The following is a 19,335-nucleotide window of genomic DNA, read 5'->3' as shown; positions in this document are numbered from 1 at the left end:
CTCTAACCTTCATCTTGGCTACTTTGAGCAGACCAAAGCCACCAAAAGGAACTAGCTGCCATCCCACTCATCTCAGGAGTCACAAAGAGAGTAAATGGTATCAGTGGGTGCTCAGACCAGGCCCCCTGCTATGCTCATGTATGCCCTCAGTAGCTCCATATGCCAAGAGAGCTGCCAAGGGAGTGGACAGGCAAGCTCAGTGACTGCCAGTCTGCAGATGCAGGAGCCGTCCGCTCATGCATATTAAACCCACACCACCTGCTCGTCGTACATCACACCCCGCGTTCTCGGTCCCAGGAATTTTAATCAAGCGGGCTGACAGGAAGCTACTCTCTGCTCCACGTAGGTGAATCATTCAACTCTTCTCCTCTTACTCTCGCTCCAGCTGACATGGGGATGCATGTTGCATTCCTGCACCATCTCGGAGTTCCCTTGAGGGAGATGGAGAGTGGCAGAGAAGGAGTGGAATCTGAGCCCTGAGGAAGATGAGGCAGAAGAGAAAAGAAAGACCACTGCGCCTTAAAAATAGGAATGTGTCCAGTGCCGTTTGGTTGTCTTTTCTCGTCAGCTCCTTCTGCTTTGCGTGCCATCCCGTCCCAGTTGTTGTTGTTGTTGTTGTCAGTGTCTCTCAGGTGTGAATAATTGTCCGCGTCCTGTTGGATTAACCAAAGAGAGAAAATCAGAGACACAGGAAAACAAGGGAGATAAACAGCATCAATAACTGGCGATCAAAACGGCTTCTCAGGCTTTATTGGTTTACACAGCGTGGTCGAGGCAAATTAGGCGTCTTAACTTTTCCTTTTCCGCCTTTCTTCCCCTCTTTGTGACTGTTTGATCTGTTTGCATGTGCAAACTCACATCTCAAGACAAGTGCTGCATAAAACAGATTTCTGAGTAATTTCCAATTCAAATACTTTTTTCAAGCATAAAGAGGGAGCTTTTTTTAACGCGACTGTGGGGTGACACACAGCTGATAACACTGCATCCCATCTAATCAGTGTTAAGAAATCTGCATTTTTTTTCAACCATTATGACAGTGAAGTTACAGTAAGTAAATGAAGACACAATCAGGTGCTCGTTCGACTACACCTCTGTGTCTCTCTGCCAGGTTCTGCTGGCACAGCATAATCCTCTAGAACCTCTAGGATAAAAATTTTATGCCATCTTTTTAAATATAGTCTTTAAAAAAAAAGAAGAAGAAAAAAGGCAGATGGAGACAGACATTGCCAAGACAAGACCAAGTGTGGTATCAGCAGTGTGGCAACAGTTAGAGGCACATTAACAAGCCAAATATGCCACATTTGATAAATGGCTTGTTAGCAGTGTTAATAAATTGTAATGGAGAACAAAAGACTCTTCATGGTAATAAATAACATATTTTGACGGACACATGCTGTGCACGTACACACACACTAACACAAGAATAACAATAATGATGTTTGTTAATAGTTGATCAGTTGCCTCTAACATAGACTGCTGTAGGTCACGTGTTTTACTTAAAATGTCAAAAAAAAACAAAAAACAAAACATCAAACACACACTGCATTTAATTTGTAAGCCTGTCTGGCCATGGGTGCTCTAGATCGCTTTCATGCCTTCTTGCACATTTATGTGCATGAGTTGTGTGTTTTTCATTAGTTTTCAAGCTTCTTTCATGATGTCCCATTTGTAAATAGTGCTGAATTATTAATTTCCAAGTCTTTCCTCAAGCAACACCACAGGTATGTATATTTCAACAAAACTCCAGCAAGCTTTAATTTGCGTCTCATTTTTCGCGCGTCCTGTCCTGGAATCCAAATCTAAATTTAATATCATTGCTGTGGCAAAAGCACTAAAGCAACCTCACTCATTAAATATACATTTGATAGGTTCAGATTTATTTCTCCGGTTGCTGGTTATCCTGTTATTTGCACTATAAGTAATGGAGATAATGGCGGTAAAGTACATCGCCCATTGTTGAATAAGCGGTGGAAGCTCTCATCCCATTCATAACATCTTTAATTTTCATAGCGGCAGCAGTAACGTTTTGTAGTTTTGTCATGTAGCTAATCTCCATTAACAGCTATCCAAAAACATACGGACACAAAATAAAGAAATATGGGAAAAGTAATAAGAACTACATACAATGCAGTTAATTGCATGTTTGTGTCATTTCTGAGACGATAATCAGTAATGTAATTTTACCCCTCCTGGTGCTATATTATGATAATTACACCACAAATTACAATCAATGAATCAGGATAAATTATCTGTCTGGTTCCATATTACTGCAAATGGGTTGTGAAGACACATTATCACTGCAGAAATTACATCTAATAATATTGTTCTTGGTTTGAGCATTTTTCTAAACCTTTTATACAGATTCTGGTTTTAAACAGGAAGTGTGTATCTGACGGATTACGTTCTGACCCTGATTGCCAAGAAGCAGGCACAGTGGGATGCTGCAGGTTGAAAGTAAAAGGAGTCACCGCTGCGTCTTGTCACAGGGCCGCTGTTATGATCCCCGTTTGAAGCTGGTCGGCATTGTGGCTTCGTCACCACCACTGAGTCAGAAAAATGTAACTGTTTCTGAAAGCCCTAAAGGCGACTTAAAGGAAGTATTTATCTGGGGGTACTGATAATATCCTGGCAGTATTGTTGTTAATTCATATAGAACTCTGTTCTTTGTATGTTCTCAAGTGTACTTTTATGATGACTTTAACTACAGCGTATACATTGGTCCAAGGTCTGTCAAGCATTACTCACATCTGTTCAACAAGAGTTTCTCAGTGAATACATGATCAGAACTAACGTGACGTCAGCGTCATTAAAGCTGTTGTGAGGAGAAAAAGCTTCAGGTCTTTTCTCTCTTCTACAGAAAGAAGACCAGTGCCTCGACTTTCTGTGTTTTTCCCCAAGTAACAGTTTGACTCAAAATTACCTACTCCCTCCCCCGCCCCCCCGCCCCCAACACTTGATGTCTGCTCAGCTTCTCCAATTGGAGATGCAGGTTGTGTCTGACAGCGTAGACACATTGCACCTCCGACAGAGATGTATAGTGCACATCAGACAACAAGCAAGCTGAGCCTAGTGATAGAACGCAGTACGGTTTGGACATACAGTGCTGTGTCTTGGCTGCGAAACCCTTGCACTATGTTGCGTGGGTTGTGAGGAGAAATTTCATGGTCACTTTATAATCTGTTTTTGGAGCTGGTTCTGGAGGAGGAAGAGGAGGAGGAGGAGGAGGGGTTGTTGTGTGGACAGATCCTCCAAACTTTAATCAAGATTCAGCTGACACCAGGTCAAAATATAATGTAGATAATTAAAACTTGTCATTATTGTTTGAACCGTTCCCTTCAGGTTTAATGCATGTTTGATGTCTTCTGGGGTCAACTTTATTAACTTGCTGCTTTGGGCTTGTCATTGTGAACACACTGAAAATCTTTGTCAGTTTGTCCAGTAATGACACAATTAGATAATGACCAGACTCAAAGGTGTCACAGTGACCCAAGAGGACAAAGAGTACTCTGAACTCCTCAACGCACCCTGCAATGAAGAAGGGAATTGAATTGCATATCTGTTTGTTCCCTTGTGAACCTTTCAGGCACATTTTAGTCTGCTTCCCCATAGATAGAATAAACATCGCAATCGGCTTGTTTATTTGAACATATGCAAAATAATTAGGCAATTCATGTACAGTAAATAGACCACGTCACAGCTCTGGGCTTTAAACCCACTACCACCAGTGGGAATGAAGTGAAGGACAAACAGAGTAACTGTGACAAATGTCCTCCCGGATGCCTATCACAGGGCTGTCATGGCTACCAAGGCCGCATGCTCTTTAACCCAGCAGCGACTGCCACCTTTAACCAAATGTCCCGAGGGTCAACAGCCATTTGTTTGTGTCAGGTCAGGGACAGGGACAGGAGGTCTCCCATGGCTTCGTCTCGATAAACATGCAAGACGTACACGACAGAATGTATGCGCACGTACCTGTGTCTAGTGTTCATGTGTGTGTGTGCATGTGACATCTGACATGTGTGTCCACTGACCTGTAAGTTTACATAATATTGACCATGGCTGTGTAAGTACTATGCCAGGCAGCTAAGAGAAGTCCTTACATCTCCTATTTTTCCGCTCTCTGCTGTATGTTTTGCCCTTAGCTTTATTTTCCAAGGTCCTCTAGTCATTCACGCTCCCTCTGTGCATTTTCTTTCTCACTTGAAATGATCATGTATGGCATTCACACCACAGTTGATTTCTGTGAAGCTTATGTAACACATAACACACTATATAGCACATAGGGTTCTGCCATTTGTCCCGCTGTAGGTGGAATAGATTACTTTCACAAGTTAGACTAAAAAGGCCAGCTTACAGTGCTTTGACTCACAATCTAGTATTGACTTTGACTGTTTTTCATTTACATAGGGAAACATGGTTAACGCAGATTTCCTGTAGATCAGCTTCTGTTTGTTGCCATATGTTTTACCTGTGAAATATTAGACATATCGATTCATACTTTTGAGTCTTTGCACTCTGTAGTAGTTCCCTGTAATTGAATGAGTGGTGTGATGGGGGTCAGTAATTCAGTCAAGCACGACTTGACAGCTGCTGCTGTTTTCTTCACATTTAGGAGGCTAAACTGGCGTCATGTTTTATGTCAACACAGAAATGACACAAACAATATATTTCTTTTTTTCATAGGCTGGAAAGAGCTAAACTACATCAACAGGTGCATATTTACATAACTAAGCAAACATGCTTTGCGTTTTTGCCCAGGCTAATGTTTCTTCTATATGCACCACAATACTATGTGTCCTATATTTCTCTGAACCTGATTGTGTCCGAAAGGCAGCGTTGCATGATGGGTAAGCAATCAGCAAGGCTCTCTTAGGACTCTCCCTTTACGTAGTAAGGCCCTCTTTGATGTGTGCTGCAGTAAACACAGGCAGTTCTTGCCCGACCACAGTCTCCTGGGGGATAAGGCTCAGCACAAGAACACTAATGAGCACATTAGAAGGAAGCCATAGAGGGAAAATGCTGGTTGTAAATGGAATTGTCTCTTGTGTTGTCTGTACCAAGGCACATTCTGTCTACAGTAAGAGTGCATGTCTATATACATTTAATATGAGTAGAAACAAAAAACAGGCCTTCTTAGGACAATTACTAAAAAGCTTTTTTTGGGTTCTTTTTCAACTTCATGGAAGTATAATGTGAAATCTTAAATTGGATTTTAATCAGGGCTGAAAAAAACCTGTAATAATACCACTGCACCATAATTAACAGTTGAAAGTAATCAAGCACTGAAGTTGGAAAGTGAAACTGTGAAACAGAGGTGACATATGCCGCTGACAATAACAGGAGCAAAGCATTATGAATGGAGCGTTCCCCATTTATTCCATTCAAGCGAATCACGGGGCATGAAGAAGTGATGCATCACAATCCTACCCAAAATTTTCATGGCTATCATGTCAAGGCGTGTGCATCGGATAGAAATGATGTTTGTTCCAAATGATGCGATTGTTATAGTGCACTACCAAACCATCAAAGTTTGTAGGAAAACACTGACAAATGTCTGAATGGCAGGAAAGTAGCACGGGAACTCAGATCTACGCTGCACTGTGCAGCATCACATCTGCACACACTATCTGGCCCACTTTCTGTGCACTTTGATTAGCTCTATGTGAATGCAGAGAGGAACATGTAGCACTGTGACATCCTTTTTCTATTTTACTGTACAAAAACAGTGTCAGTATCGTGTGTCTTTAACATTCACCTGTATTCAGATTGTGTAGTTGCTGTTTGAACTCTCATGGGACTTTGCTTTTACTGTGGAGTTACTGAAACCTTCATGTTGCCACTACCCCCACCCCCTAATCAGAAATGATGATAATTTTCAGAATGAACAAAATCCTATATTTAGGTTTAAGCTGTTAGAGACTTTCTCAAGCTATTGATTGAAAGTGATTCAATAGTAACGACTGAGGAGAACTTCTAGCCTCAGTATTCCTCTCAGATAACTCTGATCTCTCAAGCATCATCCGGATCTGTGATCCCCAGCCAGTAGATTCCTTGAAAGTTACCAAGGGAATTGGCAATCTGGATTGCCTTTGTGCAACGGGGAGAGCGAGAGACGTGAAGATGATTTCAAAGAGTCCAGGATGAATCATGCCTCCAGTGCAGCTATCATTTATTAGCACATTCTCCACCATTTTGTTTTTTTTCTTAAAGATAACTAATGGTGTTTTTAAAACCGCCTGAGTCTGCTCTCATTGAGAGGATTTTATTTTGCAAAGGGGCTCCATTGTAAGCGTTAATGTATGAACCGCATGGCAACTTGTATGTTTGTCATAATTAGTCTTGACACCGCATCTTAATATTAACTAAAGGCAAGGGACACATCATTTATCAGCTATTACCTCAATAATGAAGATGAAGATTCAAATTGGACAAGTGGGATTCACTTTCACTACTGATTTCATATCAAAAATCTTTTTCAAAATTTGCTTTAATTGGTCTGCATGCTCGGATCAATTACAGACTTTACACTGATTTGTTCAGGGTCAGTCCCTTGGTAGTTTACAAATGACAGCGCAGAGAGAGAAAAATCACATCAAAACATACAAGTCTGCATTATCACCGCTTTGCTCTGACAAGCTGATGAAACTGATTAATTACTTTCTTAACTCGCTTTATTTCTCAGCAGTGGAATATTTAAAGAACGCAGCGTTTGGACAGGATCCTGTTTGACAGATGCTCGTTCAAAAGTGCCCAAGTTGCACTTGCTACGCCGCCGATTTTTTGTTACCATTTCTTGCCTGTCACAAGTGATGAAGAGGGAACCCGTAAGAAATTGACAGGCTCTATTGCTGGAGGCCAAACATATCTGAAGATGGCTTGTTCCTCGATGTAGCCAAGAGGCCTAAAAGAGTGGAGATAATCCTTTAAGGCTTAAGAGGTCTTTTAGCAGATTTCTAAGGGGCTAATCAGTGGAGCCCCTTTTTTAGTAGAAATCTTGTAAAGAATAGCAGCCTTTATTTTGTCGACAGGTGAGAACCTTAGCAGCTTTTGTTCTGATTTATGGAGGACATAATGCTGTAATGTGTGCATTTACTTTCACATGTTATACAAGTCACATGAATCACTGGGTAGTGCTATAGGTGGAATATTAAAAACCACAGGAAATTTGAAAGATCAGCCATTCTGGAAACCCTTTGCACATTCAAAGTATGCCATAATATGTTTAATTTAAGCCACTCATGTCAGCCTGCCTGCCTCTGGCTATGAAACGGGCACATTTACTGTTCACTCCATGGAGAAGGAAACCAATATACAAAAAGGTGCTGCTATAATGGGCTGTGCAGTTTTGTGAGAGCTTTGTCCCACATGAAAAATAAAAACGTATGCAGACATCATACATCATCATTGATTCTCGCAGTGCTGCGTCACGGATAGCTCGGTGACCTTGTGTATTTCAGATCCTACCTCTCTGCTCTGTCAACAACATGTGACAAATGAAATGAACAATTTTGCAGCAGCAAAGCTCCAGCAAAAGCTTCTTTTCAGCTCCTTTGGCTCAAAAAAGAAAACAAAAAGATGATAAGTTATAAAAAATGAAGATTTTGAAACGCTTGAGCACAGATAAGATTACCTGTGATACAGGTACTAAAAAGGTGTTTGGTATCAGCCTGACCTTGGCTTTTCTAATGTAAATATATCAATGTGTAGGCTTACAGCACAAAATCAATTTTCTCTGTTGTCAGAAAAGCTCTGGCCCTGCGCTTAAACCTGAACCACTGACCCAACATGGCATGCACTGTCTTTGTATATCGAATGTGATATTCTTCATGTGTGGTCACTGCTGCTGTCTAAGGAAAAAGCTACGAGCTCCTTTAAACACTGTGACAATTATTGCCACGGACATGCGTACCACAGGGGGATGTTGTGTTCTATTTTCTATTATTAAAGTTGCATCTTGGAATAGATAACCTTTTGAACAATCCACTCAGGGAATTTGCGGAATTAATATTACAAGATGTAATGCAGTGTCTTTTAAAGCCTAGAGAGTAAGGGAGTCAGCGTGGGGTCGAGGCCTACTTTCATATGCATCACACTCGAGGGACAGATAAATAAGATCTGATCCAGGAATAATTCTAAGAAGCAATCAAAATGCAAAACGCGCAAAAGATACGGGACTTGAACGTATTACCTGTCTTATCTGTCTTAGTACATCCTCTTACATGAGGTTAAAGAATGAGACAGTGACCTCAAATGTGTCTGAAGATATGATCTGAGCTGCTACAGTAAGTGCTTTAAATGATATCTTCCAAAGTTTTTTTGCTCTGACAGAGTGGAGTCTTGGTTGGCCCCAGGAGAGCCACATATCTTTTTTTTGTGTTCCCTCTGATCTCTCATCATCTCCTGGGCCTTACATCAAGAGCCCCAGATTTATCAATCAATGACCATAAACAAAACACAGATTGAACTGGGCGCTGGGGCACAACAAACGGATTACCAACTTTTTATTCTACCGACGTGCGAATGGTGGCGAAAGCTTGGGCTGGAAGAAAAAAAAAAGGCCAATGGCCAGCAGAAAGCAACAAAGACTTGGCAGACTGGCTGAAAAAGGATGATGGAAATAGGCCGTGAATGACAAGTTGAAGAATATGGCGTGTGAGGCGCATGTTTGTGCATTTAAATGATGTGTCTGCATGCAACAGTATAAATGGATGAAAGCAGAAATCAGATGTGTAATCCAATTGTATTGGCAAGGTATTGAGCGTAATACCAGTCAATCCAATTTTCTATGCTTGACTACATGATGGAGTGAAAGAGCTCCTGGTGATAAGTTCTGTGTCACTGTACTGTACTCGTGTGTGCGGGCGCGCTCACTCGCATGCGCGTGTGTACCCGTGCGTGAATGAGTTTGATAGAATATCTGCATACATTAGCGTGTGGCTGCACATGCTAGCACACATTATTTATACGTGGCTCTGACCACATGCCTGACAGCTGTGCATATTTCACAGGGTGGAGAACCCTGCATTGCAGTGCTGGAACATGGCAGCCATGCTCTTGATGCGAGAGCAGCTCAGGGTCAGAGTAAGAAGAAGAGAATTAAAGCTACATCGCCAGGCAGGCCCATCTCTCCTTTGTGCAGTGTGACATTATTATCGTCTCCCTTCTCTTACATCTTTCTTACTCAGGCAGCAGACTGCGAAATGGACTGAGGAGTTGGGGTTAAACTGCATATAAAAGCATCAACATATACTGTAAACTAGCAGCACTGATAATGACACTAAAGTATTAAATACTAACAGGTCCTACATCATTACTGTATTTCACTTTCTCTCTTGCATCAGGTCAAAGTCACAAATCTTGAGACAGAAAATGCAAATTTGACTCCGGCTGTAATGAAGAGAGCAGTTCCCTGGGCTATCCTGCCCCGAGCCCGCTGAGTCTCAGAAATCAAGGAGGAAGGAATAATGTCTTCTCTTTCAGTCTGAGGAGAATGGTCATATTAGTAAAAAAGAAAAAAAGACATCACTGCAGTAGAACAACGACAACCATGACGACCATCTGCAGTAGGCAGCACATCAAAAAGATTAAAGAAATGAGAAATGTTCAAGATGCAAAGCTGTGGGAAAGAGACTCCCCCCCCCCCCTTTCTTCTTAGTTTTTCTGTCCAACTGTAACTAAATCCGTCTCCCTCTGTCTCCAGCAGTGGCTCCCACACTTCCAAGTCTACGTTCAGAAGTCTTCAAGCCGTGTGTGGAAGACAAGGATCTGGCCTTCTGTCTCAACGAGGGAGAGTGCTCCATCATTGAAACCGTGGCTGGGGTTCACAGACACTGCAGGTAAGTGTGTGTGTGTGTGTGTGTGTGTGTGTGTGTGTGTGTGTGTGTGTGTGTGTGTGTGTGTGTGTGTGTGTGTGTGTGTGTATGTGTGTGTGAGAGAGGCATTTGGTTACTTTCTGAGCATTGATGTTTCCTCTCTTTGCCCTTCCCCTCCAATCACTAACCTTGGGGTCATTTTCATTCAAGTTGCTTTTTTTGTCTCCAGTCTGACAGACTGTGTTCTTAGAGTGATGAAACAAAGGAAAATCGTTGTGTGAATGCACCTAAAATGCACCGAGGATCTATAATCACCCAAAGCATTAACCCGGGGATCAGAGGTGCTTTGGCTGCATTAGATGCAGCGGATTCTCTGATCTGCACAACCCAAGCGACGCAAATGGGAAAGTAAAAGCTTCCATGCAGATTCAGCTACAGGACACACATGGGGACTAAATGTGATCAAACCTCTGTCTTCAATTTGGTCTGACAAAAGTTTTAATAGCGGTAGCAGTGTTCTAAAAAGGCTTTTTCCTCGTGTATTAACCTTGCATGAATGTTGTTTGATATGACCTCTTTGGTATAAGGTGCATTTTAATGATAGGTGTAAAGACGGGGGCTCTTGCGAGCGCCTTCTTTGATCATACTTAAAAGCAGCTGATTTTTTTTTCTCAGTTTTCCTTTCTTTCTTTTCCCTTTTGTTTGCCGCAGGCAGTCACTCAAACCCTGACTGCCCATGTGAATACATACAGGTTACTCCTGTTAATATACCCTTGACACACTTTGACACATTGTATAATGTGGCAGGGATAATTAAAATGCCAAAAAATAAACAACTCTAAGCACAACAAAGTATTCCTTTGACAACTTATTTGCCTACGTTAGCAAGCCTGCACTGTTTACCTGTCAGGCCACCTAGTTGTGTTTTCAAAGTTAAAAAGGCGTGCTACTGTAGGAAGCATTCTTATAACTAATTCATATGTGACTGTATATTACAAGATTTCTCTACATGCATTTGCCATTAATTATTGTCGCTGCAAGTCCTTGCTTAGAACTTCAACCCCTCTCATCTTGATACAGTATATTCCTGCATTTCTGCCCCTCCCCCACCCCACCCCGCCCAGCCCAGCCTGCAGCCCACAGCACACTACCACCGCTTCCACTCTGCAATCACTCTGATGTATCACTGTGAAAAATACATGATAAGAAACTCTCCGATTGAAGACTTGCACTGAATGGTGCTGAATTGACAAACGGTTCATTAGCACACCAATATAACACTTAAAGAGTTAATTTTAACACTACCTCAGTGAACATATGGTCCCTATCTACAGAGTGTTAAATGTACACTGAACATAGAGTTAAATTTCCAGAGTTAATTTTACTCTGGTAAGAGTTAATATTTTACACTACACTACACTGAGAAGTGTTAATCAAGTTTTACACTAGGTAAGAAGTAACACGAATAGTGTTATTCACATTCAACACTGAAGAGTTAAGTGTTAATAATAATTTTCCAGTGTTAAACCTACTTAACACTACATTAACTCCAAAGAGTGTTGATTTTGAACTGACTCCTAACAGTGTTACACAAAACTTAAAATGTTTGCAGAGGGAAAAACAAGAACACAATTATATCCATACCTCAATACCAATATTTATTCAAATTAAAATATCAGCATTAACATAAAACAGCATGTACATTTTCAAAGTCTCTGTTATAAAATTATATTTTCAGTTTGAATGATCAAGAAAATCTCTTGGTACATGTTAAATTGCATAATCTTGACATTTCTCATGAAAATGTGTTTAAAGTGCATTTAAAAAGCTACACAGATTGATTTCAGCAACTTTCAACCTAGAACAAACTTTGCCATCATCAGGAAACAACGAACCAGTACAGGCTGAGCACATTTTAGGCAAAATGATTCTTGTCTTGTCTCAGTCTTGCGATGCGAGGAAGATGGCAGTGCCAGAGTCAACGTTCTCAGTTTGACCGGGGAGGTTGGTGGGCGGGGCTATTCAGAGTCAATTTTTTTTTACACTGGAAATTATTTTACTCTCATAGGTGTAAAATTAACTCTCACTCAACATGTGACACTGACAGTGTAAAAGCTTTGTGTACTCCAGTTATTTTCACCAACACTGGAGGTTTTCTTGTTCAATTTTACTCTGTCCATTGTTGGAATAACTCTGAAAGAATTAAAATACTTTGACACTGCATATTTGACACTGGCAAATTTACTGTGTACCTGGAATTAAAGGGTCCAAATCTTTATCTTTTAAAAATAAAAAGGTGCAGCATAAATAACACATTAAGATGAGCCAAGTTGCTCAGAAAAGCAAAGCTGAAAATAATCAATGTATTGTGCTTTGAAAATAAAACCCACTGACCGAGATTTCACTACATATACAACATTTTATAGAAGACATAGAAGACATAAGAGGAAATCTCCATGACACTTGTGTATTTAATAATATGATATTTTCACTGTGAGACGGTGAGGAATATTGAAATGAAAGGAGGCGAGTGTTTCCTGTCATGTTACAGTGGCCGGCTCAACTATTTCCAATGTGCCACCTGTTCAGCAGCAGCATCAAGAAACCCTGAAGACCTGTAGCAGCTACCCTGGGTTATAATTAGCAGCGGCTCAGTGACTGGATGTGATTGGACTTAGGACAGACTGGAGGGTCTGACCTGCAGCGGCTGCTGTCGGCCCAGTTCTCTTGAGCTGAGTGCCTGTTGTGTGAAAGAATGATTACAGGTTTGTGAGATCTTTTATTGAAAGGTTGTTTCTTTTGCCAGATAGAAGTCCCAGCAGTAACTCAGAGGAACATTATTGTTTTATTCAAAAATCTCTGCAGAGTTAATGTCGTTGCCACGTGGTTCGAACTCCAGGTGGGCCTCTGTTTTTGAAGACGTGCTTTTGCAAGACAGTAATCACTGGATTGAATTATTTTGATGGCACCTTGCAGTGAGTAATTTGAAAATCGAACATTCTGTTATTAAAGGTGCATTAAATTATTTATGACCACTAGAACTTCAGAGAAGCAGGGCCCTACTTCTATAAAACAGTTCAACTTATACTATCAAGCTTTTTAATACCTCTAAAACTTGCCTTTTTCGTGACATAAAATTGTCCTCCTCATCTATTTTCTTTTCTTTGGTTCACCAACTCCTCAGTAAACTACTGTATCTGTGTCTTTCTGGCTTGTGAAATGTTGACTTTCTTCACCAGTGGTTTGTTTACTGCAGATCTTCGCCATTTCACGCTGAGCAGTTACACGTACAGTCAACTTGTGTTTGCTAAAAATGGCTGGCCACGTTTTATTTATTTATTTTGATTTTTTTTGTTTTTGTTTTTGTGGGGTTCTTCAACCATGGACTGACAAACAGAAACAGTGAGCTGAAGGCTGCAAATGGCTGTGGAGGTGCTGCTGTGCCATTACTGTATTGGTGCTACGCTGTACACTGTGTTATCCTCTGTTCCCTCTCCCTGTCAGAGACACTGTGAGCGGATAAACCCAGATATTGTCCATCCAGATTCCAGGATGCAGCTAAAACAGAAAGGGTTAGGGTGCAGGAGGTACTGCTGTTCCCATCCCTCATGACAATAAAGTAAAAAAAAAAAGATTGAACAATACCGATGTCATCCTCTCCTTCATGCTACAGTGCAAAGTGCATAATGGATGGTTGGATGTTTTCCAACATGAGACGAGTGAAGATGTCAGAACAATCTTTAAACACTTGAATCATTGGATAAGAACACACTTTCCAACTTGTGGGAATCAATTTATTTTGTTATGAAACATTTCCCCTGCTCTCCTCCTTCACTGTTGCGCCCCCTTCCCTCTCTCAACCCCTCCCTCTCTGCCGGATGTTCATGTTTGCCAATGCTAATAAGGATCCCAAAATAAACATGCAAATGTGAGTTTAAGACCTACTTCCACATCAGTGCAGTGGCTTCTTATACACTAAGTACAATAAATGTACAATGATTTAAAGAGCCTGTGATATGCGGTGGCTCCGCACATGATGATTCAGATCCAGTCACAAACACACTTATCACTAGAAGTTAAACCATTCTCAATCAAGGTTTATTCAAGGTCTTTTATAAGTAGATCCCAATATATTGTCCTTTTTCTACATTTTTGGATCACAACATAAACTTGTGCTGTGACATGCCACATGCCAAACACACTGCACTATGTAAAAAAAAAAGAAAAAGATTTAAACAAATTTCATGTTTCCAAAATAAATTGTTAAAATGTACTCATGCAATTTGAAGTGCTGTGTCAATGCAGCATCTGTTTACTTCATAGAAAATCTAAAAATAAAGAACTTGAAATGTCAAGCATCAGCTGTCAAACACGGCACGAATCAAAGAGGACTTGTAAATCTCAGCGTTGTCCTGGTGTAGATCTAGGGGTATCAAATCCGCCTTCAGGAGGAGGAGAAACACGATTTTGACGTGCACCTCTGATAGTGAAGGCGAGACGATAAGATGATGACACACTTTTCTTTGGGAGAGATGTCAGACTCGCTGAGGGCACAAAAGTAGAATGCACATATTCCATGAAAATATAAAAAAAGCCAAAGGTGGAGGAATACATTATCAGGAGGTGTAGTGGAGCTGGCCGTCATACCCAATCATGTCAGCTGTTTTTCTATTCTAGTGTTTGGCACCACAGCACTCACACTTTTTTTTTTTCATTTCATAGCAAGTATGGAATAAAACCAGCTCTAAAGCCTCTTCCCCCCAAGTAGAAAATATCTCTTCATGCCAGAGGGAGCCAATCACCACAGGCATTTCTATACGCGCAGCACTAAATTAAATCAACATTGGTAATGTTAAAACATGTTCCTGTGATCCTACAAGAACCAGGGCCCGGTGTGAATGTTCAGAGTCAAACAGGAACCTGCAGCCGACTGTTGAGACACTTTAGCTGTAACAGAGCAGCAGAGTCCTAGTGCTCCACAGAGCCATAGAGTATAACAGCTACCTCCACAACTGTCACTCTGTGCATAATGGTGCATACCAACAGCTCTAAATAACAATCATACCACACCTCCACAAGTGTATTTAGTTATGACCAAAATCATTTCCTATATTTTTTCCCCCCTAGATGAGGGATTCAAGTTGAAATTGCTTTCGCATATCAGCCACAATGAGGCTGTATTCATGTATTTAAAAGACCAGCATATAACTGTACAGTGCACTTGCTGTGATCTATATAGGTGGGTGGAATAAGGGTGATTATGGTAATTAATGGCAGCAGGATTTCAGTGCTGCAGAACCATGTTGTTGCAGTGCTTCCACAAAGGTGTAGCAAAATATCAAATTTGTTTTTTCAGTTTAATTTTTACATTAAAGGGACAACGAGGAGTTTTGGAAAAGCGAAGCGTTTTCACACTACATTTATGAGCCTCCGCGCGCACCGTGAAATTCTTTGACCGGCGCAAGACAGACTCATGTTTTCATTCATCAAGAATTAAAGTCAGAGGTTTGAAGACGATCACATACCGTCGTAGTTCCGACCATAAACGGTGATTCGGCGGCGTTATTCTCATGACTCGCCACAAAACCAAAAGTAAGGAAACGCTGGTCGGCTCGCCCAGCATTTCCGCCACCGCTAATAATAACAAAATAACGATAGAGACAAAACAATATATTTATCGAAAATGGTCCCATTAACAAGTGTGGGTAGCGTACAGTAGATTCCTCCACATTAACGTGAAACTTTTTTATAACCAAATAGAAACTCCTCGTTGTCCCTTTAAAAGAAGAAAAAAAAAGAACAAGGTCCAAGTAGATTTACTGGGAGGTTAATTGGTGGTAGAAAGAGTAAAGCACTGGCTCAGTCTGTATGCAAGGTCCATGAGTTACAGGAGAGCATGTGTGTAATTCAGTGAAGCAGAGCCTGCCAGAGCCACTTAAAGTCTTCCCTGGGCACGAGACAAAATAGGACCTTATGGCCTCTGATAATATCTTTTGGAAATAACTGTGTTGTAATTGATCATTCCGCATGGACGCTTCTTCATTCAGCTTAGCTCTTCTCGATGATTCGCCCCAACCTGGGTACCCTTCTTTCTGCGTTTCTTTTTTCAGTACAATCACTCCTAGCAGGTTCTAGTTAAAAAATATTGGACCTGTTCAGTGATGCAGGTTTCCACTTTGAAGTGAAGGCTCGGCAGTGTCAGTCTGACATGTGCTCAGCAAACCAACAGCATGCAGTTAGCCATGGATGGAGGGCGCTGTGGAATATATTAGGTGGAATTGAGGGTGCAGTGCAGCAGTGGCCGCCACCTGCAGTATCATGTTGTTGCTTTGGTGACACACAGCAGTGGTCATGACATTCAGACATTGAGAAGCTGTGCATGCCGTGCTCAGCGGTCGCAATATCCAGCAAAGAAGTGAATTCTTGATTGTTCAGACAGACATAAACAAATAATAGCTACTCGCATACAGAGTTTCAGCTTCCTCAGACCATGGGTTTTTTTTCCTGAAATAACATCATCTCATGCTGCAAAGTCATTTTTTCTCAGCTTATAAAATGGAAAACATTGCAAATATCAGTCGGAAAAATAGTCTCTCTTCCCCCGCCTGCTTTCAACATAATGCTTCCTAACTTGTATGTGCATTGTATCAACAACCCATAACACAGAGGCTCAGTTGTGTGCAGATGATGCAAAGCTGCTGCAAGTTAGCTGTGTAGTTGAAGCAGCTTAATGCTGCCACCTTGCCAAAGGAGAAACATGAGGAAGAAATACAACTTGTGTATGGATATTCTGGGTTTTTCTACACATCTAGTGAACCAATATCATGGAAAATTTTAACTAACTGATTAAAAGCCCTGATAACCATACAAAATAAGCTAAATTATTGTGTTAAACCAAAGTTGGGAAGATGGTTACACAGATCAAACAGGGTTCATTATATTTAAGTTTAGTACAGTGGTTCCCAACCATTTTTTGCTTGTGACCCCACTTTGACATCACAAATTTCTGGCAACCCCGCGGTCACGTGCAGTCATGTGATTGCAGCCATCAATCAAGATGCGCCAGCTCAGATATTTCTATATGCTGCATTTTATTTGAACTTGAATATAGATACAGTTGTTTAAGATTGTGTGTGGTGTATTTAATCATAATTTTGAAATAATAATAATAAGTTAAAACAATTATTTTTATCAATTACTAGACATTCCAGGTGACCCCATGTTGAAAAACACTGGTTTAGTAAATTAATAACTGCTAAGATTTTGAAATGCATCTGTTCTTGCATGATATTTCTATTATCAAAGACTTATTGGCTGGTTACAGACCATATTAAAGAAGGTGTGCAACAAGTATACAAAGAGTTAAATACAGATTTAATGATCCCATGATAACGGATGTTTGCATTATAGATTATGTCAATTTGATTCTTGCACCAATTATAGGTTTAGTTTAAGTCAAAGCAAATGGAATTACCCTGCCTCGTTCGTTTGACATTGAGATTTGTTGCTGCCTTTAATAATGATGATCATAGGGGAATAAGTGAGACTTGTCTGATGGTTTCTTTTACCGTGCCTTTAAATATCCGTACGTATTTAATGGTTTCAGTTTTATTCACCTCAGCATGAAGGATGAAATCACTATCGTGTGTGTCTCTTTGTGCGTATGTGCATTAAAAGCCTGGCAAAGCTCAAGGTAGCTCGTGTCTACTATTACCATGGTAACTTCTTCCCTCATTAGTATGAAGCCAGAAGGAGAAGAAAAAAAATAGTTGTTGACTCACTCATGGTGCGCCTGCAAAGGCAGTTACATTCAAATGTTCTATCATCACTTGGCTATTGCTTTCCATTCTGTGCATTTATTCAGATTGATCAGACATTAGAATAACTGTCAGCTAATGGTATGAATGACTGCTGTCGTGAATAATTCATCGAAAAATTTGCACATTTGATTGCTTCAACAAAAGCTTTGCTGACATATTAGCTCATATTTAAACGAACATTGATTTGTTTTATGTTCCTTCCTTCAAAACCCATCTGTGCAGATGGATAACTAGTGAAACCAGTGTCTCATAAGTGCACATGCTGTGTTTGCGTGCGCGCGCATGCATCCGAATGCCTTGGGGGACATGTTCATCTATCCTGATGAAGAAGCACATGAAATCACACAAAAGCAATAAAAAAAACCTCTGCTCTTCTCAAGTCCCTAAAGCTTAAGGATGGGCTGAGAGCGACTATGTGTGTTTGTCTGTGTCTCTATGAGCTTGTTTTTATTTTTTTGGTGTTTTCCCAGGACCCAGGGGACGTTGACAGCAGTATTAACAGAATCTGATATGACAAAATGAATCACATAAATGAAGACCACAGCCTCTTAACTTTCCCTTCCTGTTTTTCTTCCCCTCATCTTCCCTTTTCTACGGGGAGCCAGTTCAGCGATTAAATTGTCACTGCACCGTCAGACCTTGACAGGCTGCACTAATCCACGATGCTGTCGCTCCTCTGCTGATCCATCCTGCTAGGGAGGACGTTCTCCAGGCTAAAAGCCAATGGGCCATGTCCCCCACTACCCCACCCAGCTGCTGTATGAAAGCAACACAATTATAAACGTGGGAGCAGACTTACCTGCTGGCAACATACCATGACAGACCCATCATCTTGCCTTGGAACTGAGTACAGTTGGCAGATTAAGTTTCTGATTCAAGTTAATTAATTGAAAAAAAAGCTGCTGCCCCAAATGGTAAATAGTTGCACATTGTCTCCTCCTTTCCTTTCCTGACCACCAACAAATAGACACTTAATATCTCTCAGCATATCTTAATATGAGTTATTAATGCGCTTCTGCAAATCAACACTGTTACTCCTCCTACAGTACACCTACTCACTACTACATGCATACTACATTAATATATACATGTGATTTCACCGTCCACCCTTCCGTTCTTGCTTCTTCTAGCATTGTATTTTACATTCTGCAGGCCCGTCACAAACACTGCAGATGAAAGACTCACGTGTCCATGTTGAGCTAACAAAGGCTGCCTTGTTTTTCCAAGCTACAAGACTTAATAAGCATTGGACAGACATGCTGTCAGGAAATCCACCATGGCTGCATACAATTAAAGCCTTCAAACGCTGTTGGTCTATGATTTACTTTTTAACATATCAGCTTAGTTGTAAAAAAAAAAAAAGTACATTAAATTGCTTTTTTGATTTCAGCAGTAAGCCATGCAAGCTTGTGTAACAGCGTAATAGGAGGTAGCGGAATGTCAATTGCCCCAAGGTGATAAAACCCTTTTTAAAGTGAAACTGAAATTAAATTAATTGTTGCCAGGAAATCCTCTGTGTAATTATGAAGTGATTATTGACCTCATTTGCAGTTCCAGGTGTCCTGCCAACACTGTTTTAGACATTACTTTGATAATGGCGGTCTGTAGAAAATGCTTTTTTGGGGCCATTGGGGATATTTTTCATTGCTCTCTTGCTGAATGCCCACCAGGGAATATTGACAGATTGGTCAAACGCTATGATG

The 19,335-nt window shown here is 40.8% G+C and overlaps 1 protein-coding gene across 3 annotated transcripts in view; it reads left to right on the top strand.

Annotated features, from left to right (window-relative positions):
• The window catches only part of nrg3b (neuregulin 3b), a 187,585-nt gene that overhangs the window by 84,900 nt on the left and 83,350 nt on the right, over window positions 1–19,335 (top strand). For 2 of the 3 annotated variants that reach the window (XM_085761446.1, XM_085761444.1), the window contains exon 2: window positions 9,701–9,836. In XM_085761446.1, the coding sequence (XP_085617572.1) occupies window positions 9,701–9,836 (136 nt within the window). The remainder of the gene's footprint in view (window positions 1–9,700; window positions 9,837–19,335) is intronic. The other variant, XM_085761445.1, reaches the window with a different exon arrangement.

The sequence above is a fragment of the Trachurus japonicus genome, chromosome 19 (genome assembly GCF_045865225.1).
Source record: "Trachurus japonicus isolate A0001 chromosome 19, Traja_1.0".
Classification (NCBI taxonomy): Eukaryota; Metazoa; Chordata; class Actinopteri; order Carangiformes; family Carangidae; genus Trachurus; species Trachurus japonicus.
The sequence above is the reverse complement of the archived record's forward strand: the minus strand, read 5'-3'. Positions and strand labels throughout refer to the sequence as shown.